This window comes from Barbus barbus (genome assembly GCF_936440315.1).
Source record: "Barbus barbus genome assembly, chromosome: 50".
In the NCBI taxonomy this organism is placed as follows: Eukaryota; Metazoa; Chordata; class Actinopteri; order Cypriniformes; family Cyprinidae; genus Barbus; species Barbus barbus.
The window spans coordinates 5,010,071-5,024,598 of NC_136728.1; the positions used below are offsets into that span (position 1 = coordinate 5,010,071).

The following is a 14,528-nucleotide window of genomic DNA, read 5'->3' on the forward strand; positions in this document are numbered from 1 at the left end:
GTGGGTCAGCAGTGTGAAGAGCAGCGGGCTGAGCACACAGCCTTGTGGGGCACCTGTGCTCAGTGTTGTAGTGCTCGAGGTGTTGTTGCCGACACGGACTGACTGAGGTCTTCCAGTTAGAAAGTCCAGGATCCAGTTACAGAGGGAATTGTTAAGGCCCAAAAGGTTTAGCTTATTTATGAGCTGTTGTGGGATTATTGTGTTGAATGCCGAGCTGAAGTCAATGAACAGCATTCTAACATAGGAGTCTTTATTTTCTAGGTGGGTAAGAGCCAGGTGGAGGGTGGAGGAAATTGCATCGTCCGTAGAGCGGTTTGGACGGTATGCAAACTGGAGCGGGTCGAGTGTGTTGGGGAGGCTGGTTTTGATGTTATGCATGACTAGCCTCTCAAAGCACTTCATCATGATTGGAGTCAGTGCTATGGGACGGTAGTCATTGAGACAGGACACAGGTGATTTCTTTGGTACCGGTATGATTGTTGTGGATTTGAAACACGTGGGGACGACTGCCTGACTCAGCGAGGTGTTGAAGATATCTGTTAGGACATCTGTCAGCTGTGCAGCACAGTCTCTCAGAACACGGCCAGGTATGTTGTCAGGACCCGCAGCCTTGCGTGGGTTAATCCTAGATAGGGTCTTCCTTACGTCGGCTGGAGACAGACAGAGCGCCCGGTCGTTGGGAGGTGTGGGCAGTTTTTGTGCAGGTGTGTCATTCTGCATTTCAAACCGTGAATAAAAGTGGTTGAGTGCATCGGGGAGGGATGTGTCCTCATCAAAGGCCTGTGGCGGGGGCTTGTAGTCAGTTATGGTCTGAATGGCTTGCCACAGGCTCCGTGTGTCTCTGCTGTCTGTGAAGTGGTTGTTGATTTTTTGGGCATATGACCGTTTTGCTTTTTTGATGCCACAGGACAGATTGGCTCTTGCTGTTTTGAGGGCTGCTTTATCTCCTGATCTGAATGCTTCATCTCTGGTCTTTAGCAGCCCACGAACCTCTGCTGTCATCCATGGCTTCTGGTTTGCACGTGTGGTGATGGTCTTGGTGACTGTCACATCATCAGTGCAATTTTTGATGTAAGCAGTCACAGTTTCAGTGTACTCATTCAGGTCTGTGTGGTTGTTGTAGGTGGCTGCCTCTTTAAACATATTCCAGTCTGTGTCCTGGAAGCAGTCCTGCAGTGCTGAGGTGGCATTGTCTGGCCATACTGTGATCTGCTTTTCAACCGGTTTGGTGAGTTTGAGAAGTGGTCTATATGCTGGGATTAGCATAACAGTGATGTGGTCGGAGTACCCGAGGTGGGGGCGGGGTTCAGCCTTGTAAGAGTTCTTAACTGTTGTGTAAACAAAGTCCAGTGTGTTGTTTTCCCTTGTTGCAAAGTTCACATGTTGGTAGAACTTTGGCAAAACTGTCTTTAAGTTTGCGTGGTTGAAGTCACCGGCTATGATGAAAAAGGCGTCGGGGTTTTTTGTTTGTTGTTCACTGATGGCGCTATACAGTTCATGAAGCGCGTCCTTAGCGTTTGCACACGGGGGGATGTAAACCGCAACGATAACAATGGCCGTGAACTCCCGCGGCAGATAGAACGGTCGACACTTCACAACCATAAACTCCACCAGCGATGAACAGTGTTTTGATAATACCGCAGCATTGTTACACCAGTCTTTGTTGATATAAACACACAAGCCACCTCCGCGTGTCTTACCAGACAGTGATGAATCTCTGTCCGCTCGGAAGTGGGATAGCCCGTGCAGTTGAATGGCGGAGTCCGGGATGTTGTCGTTAAGCCATGTTTCGGTGAAAACAAACACGCAACAGTCCCTTGCCTCATGCTGTGTAGATCGACTGAGTTGAATTAAGTCCAGTTTGTTTTCCAGAGAGCGGACGTTTGAGAGCATGAGTGTTGGAAGAGCCGGTCTTGAGGGGTTAGCTCTTAGCCTAGCTCGTATACCTCCGCGCTTACCGCGCTTCCGTCCTCTCTCACACCGCTTGCGACGCTGCCTTGTGCGGGTAGCGTCAGTAGGCGAGGCCGCGGTCTCGAGGTCCGGCTCCAGCAGTAAACAAAGGCCTCGTAGCTTCTCAGTAGCCGCCGGCGAGAGTTGGTGTACGTAAGCGTTGCTGATATCCAAAAGACTTTGGCGATCATAGCTGAATTCTGGGGTGATTTCCTTAAGAGTTAGCGGTAAACTGACACTATTTGGAGACGAACAGACGACATTAAACGACATAAAAGCACCGTCTTTGGGACCCGGAGCAGCCGCAGCGATCGATCGCGCCGCCATCTTCCTTCCATCTTCCTAGTCTAGTGTAGTCCTGATTCAATAACAAATGACTCTTATGAAACGGTTCTTTTTAGTGAATCAGAGACATACAGTTGGACCAGTGTAGTCCTGATTCACAAATATATGACTCTTGTGAAATGGTTCTTTATAGTAAATCAGAAACAAATAGAACAAACAGTGGGACTAGTGTAGTCCTGATTCACTACCAAATGACTCTTATGAAACAGTTCTTTTTAGTGAATCAGAAACAAACAGTTGGACCAGTGTAGTCCCGATTCACAAATAAATGACTCTTGTGAAATGGTTCTTTTTAGAAACAAACAGAAGAAACAATGGGACTAGCGTAGTCCTGATTCACTAACAAATGACTCTTAAGAAACAGTTATTTTTAGTGAATCAGAGACATACAGTGGGACTAGTGTAGTACTGATTAAAAAAAAAATGTTTTACTCTTATGAAACAGTTCTTTTTAATGAATTAGAAACATACGATGGGACTAGTGTAGTCCTGAATCACTAAGAAATGACTCTTAAGAAACTGTTCTTTTTAGTGAATCAGGAATATACAGTTGGACCAGTGTAGTCCTGATTCACAAATAAATGACTCTTGTGAAATGTTTCTTTATAGTAAATCAGAAACAAACAGTGGGACTAGTGTAGCCCTGATACACTGGCAAATGACTCTTGTGAAATGGTTCTTTTTAGAAACAAACAGAAGAAACAATGACTCTTATGAAACGGTTCTTTTTAGTGAATCAGAGACATACAGTTGGACCAGTGTAGTCCTGATTCACACAAATAATAATCATAATAATAATAATGATTCAGATACATAAACTGCAATCAGTGTAGCCTGGATTCACTAACAAATGACTCTTATGGGCCGGTCTTTTTTAGTGAATCCGAAATATACAGTTGGGACCATCAATTTCGCAATTCATATATATATATATATATATATATATATATATATATATATATAAACATACAATTGGACCACTGTAATCCTGATTCACTAACAAATAACTCTTAACGGTTGATTTTAGTGAACCAGAACCAAACAATTGGGACCAGTGTAGTCCTGATTCACTAATAAATCAGTCTTATAGTTTTTTTTTGTGAATCAGAAACATGCAGCATGACCAGTGTAGTCCTGATTCACTAACAAATTACTTGGTTCTTTTTAGTGAATCAAAAACATGCAGCATAGCCAGAGAAGTGTGATTCACGTAAAAACGACTCTTGTATGTCAGTTCTTTAGTGAATTTATTTTAAAAATACAGTGGAAGCAGTGTAGACTGATTCCTGAATGATTCTCATTAGCCGGTTCTTCAAAAAAATAGTTTAAAAATAACCAAAATACTGTATACAGTGCATAACTCAATGACCATTTTACTCAATGATCATTTTAATCTAACTGAGATCTTATGAATCAGATTCAAATTAAATCTGAAAGTCTGTATTGATACACATCACTACAAGTCATAATCTGAAGCGGCAGGATTTCCAGGTGCAAATGACACAGCACTTTTGTGGAAATGCCAGAAGCTGCATTAAAATCCCCTGGATATGCCGAGCTCTCTATCTCTCTGCTGTTAAAGGGCAGAAACAGATCTGTTGTATCAAGGGGTGAGTCACATCCAGTGGAATCCATCTCTATATCCTCCCTCCGGTCTTTGCCTTTCCACAGACATTAGGGCCACCTCGTCTTCCCACATACCATTTGTCCTCCAATCACATCATTATCCAATCACATAAGTAGCACTAATCTAATGCAAAGCCCATCAGAGACTTCATGATTCAGATCTCATGTTCGTCAGCCATTTGATGAAAGTGTATACATTTCCCACAAAAGTACTTTGAGAGCTGATCCACTTTCTAAAAAGATGAGGACACAGAGGAAAAAATGAGTTCTTCTCTGTGAGAAAAAAAAGGTTGCCAGGTATTCTATACATATACTGTGTATATTAGTGCTATCACTCGATTAAAAAAATTAACTAATTAATCACATTTTATTTCTGAAATTAATTGCAATTAATCCCACCTAACATTACAGCTTCTTAAAGCTGCAGTTCGTACATTTTGCCTCTTTGTCGCCATCAGTTTGAAAACCTGCAATTGCAGTTATTTGCGCAATTATCTTTATTACGTGGGATGAAACATAGCTTCAGCGCGGATGAATCTAATGTTTTGAGGAGTATGTGTGGCTGTCAGTCACCACACCGGTGTGGATACTGTACTTAGGAATAACAGATTCTAGCCTACTTGGAAGTATGACCCAAATAAGAATTTTTACCTGATATTTTCATCTGAACAAGTAAGTAACAAGTCTGCCACGTTTGTTCTGACCAACTGAGGAAAAAGCATTACAATAAATCACGCTACCAATGGTGATTAAATCTAACAATCGGTTAGCTCATATAACATCAAACCGTGCAAATTATTATTATTGTTATATTTTGTTCTCAAATTGTTAACGTTAACAACATCAGCATTGCGTGACTATGTGTATATAGTGTGTATTAGCATTTGAATTTCAATTTCTGTATAGTCTAATCTCTAACTGTCATAACATTTGAATTTCATAAAAAATTATTTTGACCCAAAAATAACTGTTTTTCTTTAAAATACAAATCTTGTGTAATCCCAGGCTATCTGTAATCAGATGCACATTTAAAACTGGAATATAATTTAATTTCAGTCACATGTTTCATAAACTCATAATCCTTTCTAGATTACAATCGCCATCAAAATGATAAATTTAATTATTCTGGCTGCTGTGAGAAAAGGCTATAAACATGCCACCACCTGTAGGATTCTCACAAGCGATATAGCCTACTAGCCGGGACAACGTCTTTGTTTACAGACGTGACATAATGACTTGAATTTCCCGCAAATTTCTACCAGTAAGTACCACTTCAATTAGAAAACAATATTGTAAGCTTACCGTTGTGAATCCGGCTAAAGTAACGCAGTACTTTTTGAACACTGGCTGGTTATGTACTTGCTCAAATATTGATTTCGGATCATTTTTAACCAAAAAAAGTTACAGATTGCAGCTTTAAAGCGATTTTCACATAAACCCATTATCATAACTGCCATATTTACTTGTGCCCTTTAGCATGTAGGACATATACAGAAATTGACTAAAGTTATCAAACACTAACTTCTAAATTAAAAACAGAAGAATCTTTAAAGCTACAAAAGTTATTGAGTTTCTATTTTTTTCTTTTGTTCTTTGATTAACAGACATCACAGCAGCTGGGTTATAAGCTGTTTTTTTTTTGGCTGCTATTATTTTAAGAGCTGCTGCTGCTGAACATGAAACGGATCAGACTTGCATCCTATTTCCTCACTCTTTACCTTTTCTGACCCACTTCAGGTATTTAAGTCTCTACTAATGAGCTGACGAGTTGAATCAGGTATGTTAGATGAGGGAGACAGTGCTGGGCTGCTCCAGGACAGTTCTGAAAACCACTGCATTTAAGAGACATGTTCTTATTTTTGACTCATATATAACAAATACTTTTTTAGGCAGTTTTAAGGCAGCTTTATTGGGCTTCATAACTTAACTGATGATATAACTATGACATTGCATGCTCGTAGTTTCTTTTCGCATTTATATGAAATGATATACAGCTCGCCGGCACATTCATGCAGCCTATCTCCGCCACTGAGTTAACTGCATTAAATATTTTTAATGCCGTTAAACTGGAAAAAATTATCGACTGCGTTAACGTTAATTTTGAAAGCACTTCAGTTTCAGATTTGCAAAAAATTACATTTAACTGTTTTATAAAATTATAAAACAGAAACAAATGACTTTATGAACAAAGGATTCTTGTTGACATTTTTTAATCAAAAACATACAGTACAGCATACAGCATGTAGTTTGATTCACTAAATTACTTTTATGAACTGGTTCTTTTTAGTGAATCAGAAACATACAGTGGAACTAGTGTAGTCTTAAATAACTAAGAATTCTTATGAAATACTTTTTTATTGATTTAGAAACAAATTACTTTTATGAGCTTGTTCTATCTGTGAATAAAAAACATACATCATGATCATACAGACAAATGACTCGAATGAACCTGTTCTTTTGGTGAATTAAAACAAAATCAGCATTTTGCTGATTTTGTTTTGATTCAAAAACAAATGACTCTTATGAACCTGCTCTTTTAATGAATCAAAAACGCACAAAACAACCATTGTAGCCTGAGTCTCAAATGACTCCTATGACATTTTTAGACTTTCTTTGAGACAGTTCAAAGATGAGTCACCGTTTAAATGTACGTTTCTCCATGTTGTAATAACCAAATTTGTAGTACGAACACAGACTAAGTAAATAGATTTTTCTCATCAAATAAACATGTTTCAGTAAACGCGTCTTGATTCACATGCAGGTTGGAGCTCTTCAGCATAAAAGCAGGTCCTCAGCTCAACTCAATATAAGCAGGCGAGTGCACTCTGAATGGGTGACAGCGGAGAAGTCTGTCTTTTCTTGTGTCGGCTAGATGTGCTCTTAGATAAGATACCTTATCTAATCAATGCTTTGTAAGGGTGGAAAAAACTCATGCCTGCTTCTACAGGATGAACTACGCTGCTTAAAAGCAAAGTGCTTAACCTCCGAACAATACCCATCATTCCCTTACTCTTTCTCTATTCCTCAAACTCAATAACGGGATTGATTTATGATCACGGTAATCATGATAAACGGCATTGCGAAAAGTCTTAACTATGCCTACACATTTGTCTTTTGTTACTGACGTTGCTTGATTCAATCTCTGCGCTTTAGGACAGGATTGTGTTATTGAAATACTGGCTGTGTTACAAAAAACGACTGAGATTTTGTGTCTCGATAAGACATGAAGGTTTGCCTAAAGAGTGTACTTATAGTGACCTGAGAAACCTTCTTCTCTCTAAGTTTTAAGGCAGTATTGCATGGATCATTTACAGAAAATGCAGTCCCAGAATGCACTGCGCTGAGCTCGGTAGAAAAGTCTATTGAAAATTAATACATTTTATTCAAATGCTGTTGAAAAAATAATGACTTATTTTTTATCAGTATTTGTGTACCATGTATTTTTGTTTATAGAGTGTCACGTTATTAGCTCAGCAAAATGCTAAAGACAAGCTCAACTGGATTTAATTGTGCTTCAAGTTTATTTCGCTAGCAAAATACTTTTGTGAATGCGAGTATGTGGTTGTTAGCTTAGCAATGCTAAAAATAAACTCAAGTGGAATCAATCGTGGTTTGGATTTACCATGAACTTCACAAACGAAACACCTCCCAGATAGCACACGTACGTCTGCAAGATGTCTGTTAAAGATCTCTTGATCTGGAAAGCATCTTCTGTCTACAAACGTCTGACAGACGTCTTTCAGATGTCAGTTCTACATACATTCTAAATCATAAACATCTTAAAGACATCTAATAGATGTCTATTTGACATCTAAAAGGAAATGTCCTACCCTGATAGCACACGTACATCTCTGAGACGTCTATTTGATGTCTGCATTTACAATGAAAGACATATTTTTTAGGGTGTTTGCTCATCTGCAATCCGTCTATAGGACGTTCCCTCTCTCCTGCACCCCCTCTGCCCGCCTCGGGGAACCAGACACTCGGTCAGAGGGGGCCCTCTCTCCTGCACCCCCTCTGCCCACCTCGGGGAACCAGACCATCGGTCAGAGGGGGCCCTCTCTCCTGCACCCCCTCTGCCCACCTCGGGGAACCAGACCATCGGTCAGAGGGGGCCCTCTCTCCTGCACCCCCTCTGCCCGCCTCGGGGAACCAGACCCTCGGTCAGAGGGGGCCCTCTCTCCTGCACCCCCTCTGCCCGCCTCAGGGAACCAGACGCTGGGCCAGAGGGGGCCCTCTCTCCAGCACCCCCACTGCCCGCCTCACACAGATATACAAGTGCATATACGCCACTTGTAACCCTTTACAAGCTCAAGTGTTAGCTTAGCAACATGCTAACGGCAAACTCTATTGGAATTCATTGTAGGTCTAGACTAGGGTGAGGAGTAATTTCAGTTGCTCCCTAATATGTTAATATTTTAAATCAATCACTATTAAGGCTTCATTCCATTTAGGATGCTGTCTTCGATATAGGCTGCCTATGCAGGCAGTAGACAGCATGGCAGCTCACTATAAAGCTTTTGAACTTCAGAAAAGTTTTATCTTCGTGCGACTTCACCTAAACGGTTTCATTCATTTTAGGGCGAAACATGCTAAAATGAGTCATTGCCAGAAGTGGGAAGTAGTTTTGAATGCTTGTTTTTATATCAATGGATGGTAAATGGCTGTTCAACAGCATTGAAGAAGCAGTTCCTCAAGACATTCTGAATGAAGATGAAACTATAAGAAAACAACAGCATTTTTCTTTGATATTGTTGTGAACCTTTGTGGATGGCAGTGAAAATATGGACAAAGCAATGCAGTTAATATTATTATACTGGCTGATATTCATCATATAAAGTGGCTTGTTCTTGGATATCTAATCTAAGGCTAATTATGGATCTCCTTGATTAAAAAATAAAGTAATTAAGACATTATTAGCATCCACCAGTAATGGATAAGCCTTCTAATTCATAGCACATCACAAGAGATGAACAAAGAATCCCTGGACTTATGGCAAACATTAGCAGCGAGTTTATTATAATAAAAGCTTTCATGTTGGCAAATTTGCTTTTAATCATCTCAAAATGGGTTTAGTGCTTTGGTCTGTTTTCTTGTCCTCTCTGTAGACTTTCCTAAACATCTCCATTCAGTGGTTTTTATAAAAAAAAAAAAAAAAAAAAAACATCAGATGGTGTAGAAGGAGGGTTAAATGCTGTTTCTATTCAGGTCTGGGATCATAGTGTCATTCCCGAGGGGCCATTTCCTCCATCCAGCCCCACGTCAAGGGCAGTAATAGGTGAAACACTTGCATGCAGTACACTGGATGAATAATGCAGACAAATCAAATGGTCTTTAGTGACTCACAGCCAACAGTCAAGAGCAGGTGAGTGTGCTGTGTGTCAGAAAATGGCGTTCTAATTTTGTTCTGTTTTTAATTTTGTAAACCCATAATACAGATACAGATCTACTACTTTTCTGTTGTGTCACCTTGACAAATGTGGGATGAAATTAATTATTTAAGATTTATTTGTGCTCATTTATATCTGATTAATTAATTTCTTAGAATGCACATTCAAAATTGATTATAATAGCTCTATTGAGTTATGCAGATATTGTGTTTTTTTTATCAAATATGATCAAGTGTAGCTTAAGTGTCAAAATACCTTACATATAATTAAAAAATAATAATTTGCATATATCTAATTTTCATAAAAAATACTGATAACATATTTAAGTAATATTTAAATACAGTACTGTTCAAAATTTGTGGTCAGTACAATTTTTTTTTATACTTTTGAAATCATTTTCACCACGACTGCATTTACGAGATCAAAAATACTCAGTAATCAGTAATATTGGAAAAATATGTTTACAATTCAAAATAACATCTTTATATTTAAATATATTTTAAAATGTAATTTATTCCAGTGATGCAAAGCTTCAGCATCATTACTCCAGTTTTCAGTGTCACATGATCCTTCAGAAAACATTCTAATCTGCTGATCAAGAAACATTTCTGATTATTATCAATGCTGAAAACAATTGCGCTGCTTAATATTTTTTGGAAATTATGCATTTTTTAAACATTTATTTATTTTAGTGCTGTCATAGCGATTAATCGCGATTAATCTTATCCAAAATAAAAATATTTCTTTGCATAATATATGAGTGTGTACTGTGTATATTTATTAAGTATATATAAATACAAGCACATGCATGCATAGATTTAAGAAAAATATGCTATGTTTATATATTAAATATATATAATATAATAATATAAATGTATATACATGTAAATATTTTCAAAGTATATACTGTATGTGCGTGTATTTATATATACATAATAAATAAACACACTACACATACATATATTATGTAAACAAAAACTTTTATTTTGGATGCGATTGATTTTGGATGTGATGAATCATTTGACATCACTAATTTATTTATTTAACTTTTTTCAGGATTATTTGACAAGTTGTATGTTTTAAAAAAACTGCATTTATTTCAAATAAATATTTATAGTATATTTTATAATATATATCTTTACTATCAATTTTGATCAATTTAACACATCCTTGCTGAATAAAATGATTCAAAAATCTTATTAACCCCAAACTTTTGAATACTAGTGTACATTTATAAGCTTCATATATGAGAATATGAGACATTTACATTATCCATATAATCACAGAATCATAAAATAAGTACCAACAAGGAAGATTGTCCAATTACACACAGCCTCAATCTGGCACCCCAGATGCCTACAATCCTGTACTTTTACAAATGGAAATGGAATTCCTAAATATAAAGGCTTAAATCATCTAGGCAGCGCATTGAGTACAAATCTAAAAAGGTGCCTCGGTGGTTACTATCTATACACTCAGGTTCATGAAATGAGGTCGGATTAGTTTATGCATTATTAAATACACTCAAGATAAAGGCCAGGCTATGGATCACTTTACAGCCACACATATGGAAACAAACCCACTGCTAATTCCAGCAGATCCATTTGAAGCCATTATTAATGGAGAATTAGTGCAGAGTGCTGAATTAAAAAGGGTTGCTGGCTGAAACAGGCTTTTTATGGAAAGACTAGAAATACGATATGCTAATTGACTGTTCGTATGCTGCTTTTTTGAAGCGGAAAAGGTGTTACTATCTTTGACGTGACACTGCTCTTTCTTCGATGTGATATTTAAATCACAGCAGTCGTACGGCTGTAAATGATGCAAGCGCTTTGTGCCGAGGGGAGAAAGGCGATCATTAAATGCCCGATCAGATAAAGGCCAGCAATTTCCTCCAATTACCAACCCAATCAACACCATCAGGGGTAAAATAACTGCATCAATAGACATAAGTGTGGGCGGTTTGTTTACAAAGGAGGAATTGAGGCCCTTGATTGGACAATACAAGAGGAAATGATGCACACAAACATACACAGCATGCACATTTCTGTATTAATGATCTCAATCTGCACAATACAATTTCCCACAGCGCGATAAATTCGCTCAAGGCATCCTAAGATGTGATCGTGTGTATACAGTATGTACTTACTGCACAGACTTGGACACCTGAGACCTGAACTTGGTAAATTCTCCCGGTGCGGTCCATTCAGATCCCAGCTGAAACACAGAACAAACCAAAGGATTCAATGATGTAGTAATGTAATCAATGTGTAATTTGGTTTACATAAAATGATCTGCTAAATGAGACTTCACTTACTTAAAGGAATAGTTAAGGAATCTGCTGTAAATCTACTAACCCTCAGGCCATCCAAGATTTTAAAGAACAGTTTGTTTGTTCACGGGAATAGATTTGGAGAAATGTAGCATTGCATCACGTGTTCACCCAAGGATGCTCTGCAGTGAATGGGTGCCATCAGAATGAGAGTCACAATAATCCACAAGTAATCCACACCACTCCAGTCCATCAATTAACATCTTTTGAAACAAGAAGCTGTGTGTTAGCAAAAAACAAATCCATCATTAAAGCATTTTAAATTTAAACCATTGCCTCCAGATAAAATATGAGTCCTTCAATTCCTATTGATTAGTGAAAAAAATCATCTCATCCGAATTAGGAGGGAATATGTGGGTGGATTTTGATGTGAGAGACAAAAGGGGATGAAGTTTTTCACTGGAGGGAAGCGTTATTATGGACTCATACTTTGGCTGGAATTAATGGTTTAAAGTTAAAACGTCTTGATGGATTCGATTCTTACAAACACAGCTTTTCATTTAGCAAGATGTTAATTGATAGACTGGAGACATGTGCATTACTTGTGGATTATTGTGATGTTTTATCAACTGTTTGGACTCTCATTCTGACGGCACCCATTCACTGCAGAGGATGTAATGCTACACTCAATCTACATCTTGGAATTTCAGCTAATTTTCATTTTTGGGTAACTATTCCTTTCATATTATCCTTTTTTTCTTTACTCGTAATAATTGTTCTTGTATTTTTATTTTTTATTTCTCATTATCTGACCATGACTGTACAGGTGAGGCTTCTGAACAACAAATAGTTGTGTACATGTGGGTGGTATATAAATCTGGGTCAATGGCAAAAGAGTCTGTTTTTCAAACAGCCCTGGTCAAAATTGATTGGTACCCTTGATACATATGATCAAAGAAAGCTGTGAAAATAAATCTGCATTGTTAATCAATTTGATCTTTCACATTATGAATTAAATGATTTTCTCTAATAATGGCCACAATTACTGGTACCCCTAGAAAATCTTATGAGTAAAGCATCTCTAAAGTACAGGTCCTTTTCAAAAAATTAGCATATTGTGATAAAGTTCATTATTTTCTGTAATGTACTGATAAACATTAGACTTTCATATATTTTAGATGCATTACAACACAACTGAAGTAGTTCAAGCCTTTTATTGTTTTAATATTGATGATTTTGGCATACAGCTCATGAAAACCCAAAATTCCTATCTCAAAAAATTTGCATATCATGAAAAGGTTCTCTAAACGAGCTATTAACCTAATCATCTGAATCAACTAATTAACTCTAAACACCTGCAAAAGATTCCTGAGGCTTTTAAAAACTCCCAGCCTGGTTCATTACTCAAAACCGCAATCATGGGTAAGACTGCCGACCTGACTGCTGTCCAGAAGGCCATCATTGACACCCTCAAGCAAGAGGGTAAGACACAGAAAGAAATTTCTGAACGAATAGGCTGTTCCCAGAGTGCTGTATCAAGGCACCTCAGTGGGAAGTCTGTGGGAAGGAAAAAGTGTGGCAGAAAACGCAGCACAACGAGAAGAGGTGACCGGACCCTGAGGAAGATTGTGGAGAAGGACCGATTCCAGACCTTGGGGGACCTGCGGAAGCAGTGGACTGAGTCTGGAGTAGAAACATCCAGAGCCACCGTGTATAGGCGTGTGCAGGAAATGGGCTACAGGTGCCGCATTCCCCAGGTCAAGCCACTTTTGAACCAGAAACAGCGGCAGAAGCGCCTGACCTGGGCTACAGAGAAGCAGCACTGGACTGTTGCTCAGTGGTCCAAAGTACTTTTTTCGGATGAAAGCAAATTTTGCATGTCATTCGGAAATCAAGGTGCCAGAGTCTGGAGGAAGACTGGGGAGAGGGAAATGCCAAAATGCCTGAAGTCCAGTGTCAAGTACCCACAGTCAGTGATGCTGGTGTTGGTCCACTGTGTTTTATCAAGGGCAGGGTCAATGCAGCTAGCTATCAGGAGATTTTGGAGCACTTGCTTCCATCTGCTGAAAAGCTTTATGGAGATGAAGATTTCATTTTTCAGCACGACCTGGCACCTGCTCACAGTGCCAAAACCACTGGTAAATGGTTTACTGACCATGGTATTACTGTGCTCAATTGGCCTGCCAACTCTCCTGACCTGAACCCCATAGAAAATCTGTGGGATATTGTGAAGAGAAAGTTGAGAGACGCAAGACCCAACACTCTGGATGAGTTTAAGGCCGCTATCGAAGCATCCTGGGCCTCCATAACACCTCAGCAGTGCCACAGGCTGATTGCCTCCATGCCACGCCGCATTGAAGCAGTCATTTCTGCAAAAGGATTCCCGACCAAGTATTGAGTGCATAACTGAACATAATTATTTGAAGGTTGACTTTTTTTTGTATTAAAAACACTTTTCTTTTATTGGTCGGATGAAATATGCTAATTTTTTGAGATAGGAATTTTGGGTTTTCATCAGCTGTATGCCAAAATCATCAATATTAAAACAATAAAAGGCTTGAACTACTTCAGTTGTGTTGTAATGAATCTAAAATATATGAAAGTCTAATGTTTATCAGTACATTACAGAAAATAATGAACTTTATCACAATATGCTAATTTTTTGAAAAGGACCTGTATATTAACATTCATGTTTACAATTTTCAGCACACCAGAGTGACTGCAAACATGAAGTTATGCAGCCATGCCTTTCTGTTTCACAGGACTATAAATATGATAAACACAGAGGCCAAATTCCCTTAATCCTCCATCACAAGTAGTAAATCCAAAGAATATATTTCTGATGTGCAGCAAATGATTATTCAGCTTCACAAATTAGTGAAGTGGCTGTAAGAAAATATCTAAAGCATTGAAAATGACCATTTCCACTATCGGGGAAATAATTG

At 38.4% G+C, this 14,528-nt stretch overlaps 1 protein-coding gene across 1 annotated transcript in view; it reads right to left on the reverse strand.

Moving 5' to 3' along the window:
- LOC306868488 (N-acetyl-beta-glucosaminyl-glycoprotein 4-beta-N-acetylgalactosaminyltransferase 1-like) overlaps positions 1-14,528 on the reverse strand; it is a 168,171-nt gene that overhangs the window by 39,028 nt on the left and 114,615 nt on the right. The window contains exon 7 of the mRNA XM_079414679.1: positions 11,461-11,528. Coding sequence (XP_079270805.1) covers positions 11,461-11,528 — 68 coding nt within the window. The remainder of the gene's footprint in view (positions 1-11,460; positions 11,529-14,528) is intronic.